The sequence below is a fragment of the Penaeus monodon genome, chromosome 24 (genome assembly GCF_015228065.2).
Source record: "Penaeus monodon isolate SGIC_2016 chromosome 24, NSTDA_Pmon_1, whole genome shotgun sequence".
NCBI lineage: Eukaryota > Metazoa > Arthropoda > Malacostraca > Decapoda > Penaeidae > Penaeus > Penaeus monodon.
In genome coordinates, this window is record NC_051409.1 from 27,298,562 (window position 1) to 27,298,893 (window position 332).

The 332-nt window shown below is 66.0% G+C and overlaps 1 protein-coding gene across 1 annotated transcript in view; it reads left to right on the forward strand.

Moving 5' to 3' along the window:
- LOC119588702 overlaps positions 1–332 on the forward strand; it is a 103,718-nt gene that overhangs the window by 67,963 nt on the left and 35,423 nt on the right. The window contains 1 exon segment of the mRNA XM_037937340.1: positions 213–285. Coding sequence (XP_037793268.1) covers positions 213–285 — 73 coding nt within the window.

A 332-nucleotide genomic window follows, 5' to 3' on the forward strand; every position in this document is an offset into this window, starting at 1 on the left:
TGCCGTCAGATCCCCTTCAGAGTCTCTCATTCCCTCCCCCTTCAGACCCCTTTCAGGCCCCCCTCAGAACCTCTCAGAGCGAGCGCCACTTCCACCCCTTCAGATGCCCTTCAGCCCCCACCCCTTTCAGACCCCCTCGGACGCCCTTTTGAGCCCCACAGCCCCCCTCCGAGCGAGCGCCGCCCCATGAGCGCCCCTCCTCTCTCCCGCAGGTCCGTCGGTGACCGAGACCACGGAAGCGACGGAACTGACGTCGCTGTGCTCGGGGACGTCGCAGGACGGCGAGTACGTTCACGCGGAAATTCGCGTTCCGTGTGTGCCCTCCTCCCTCT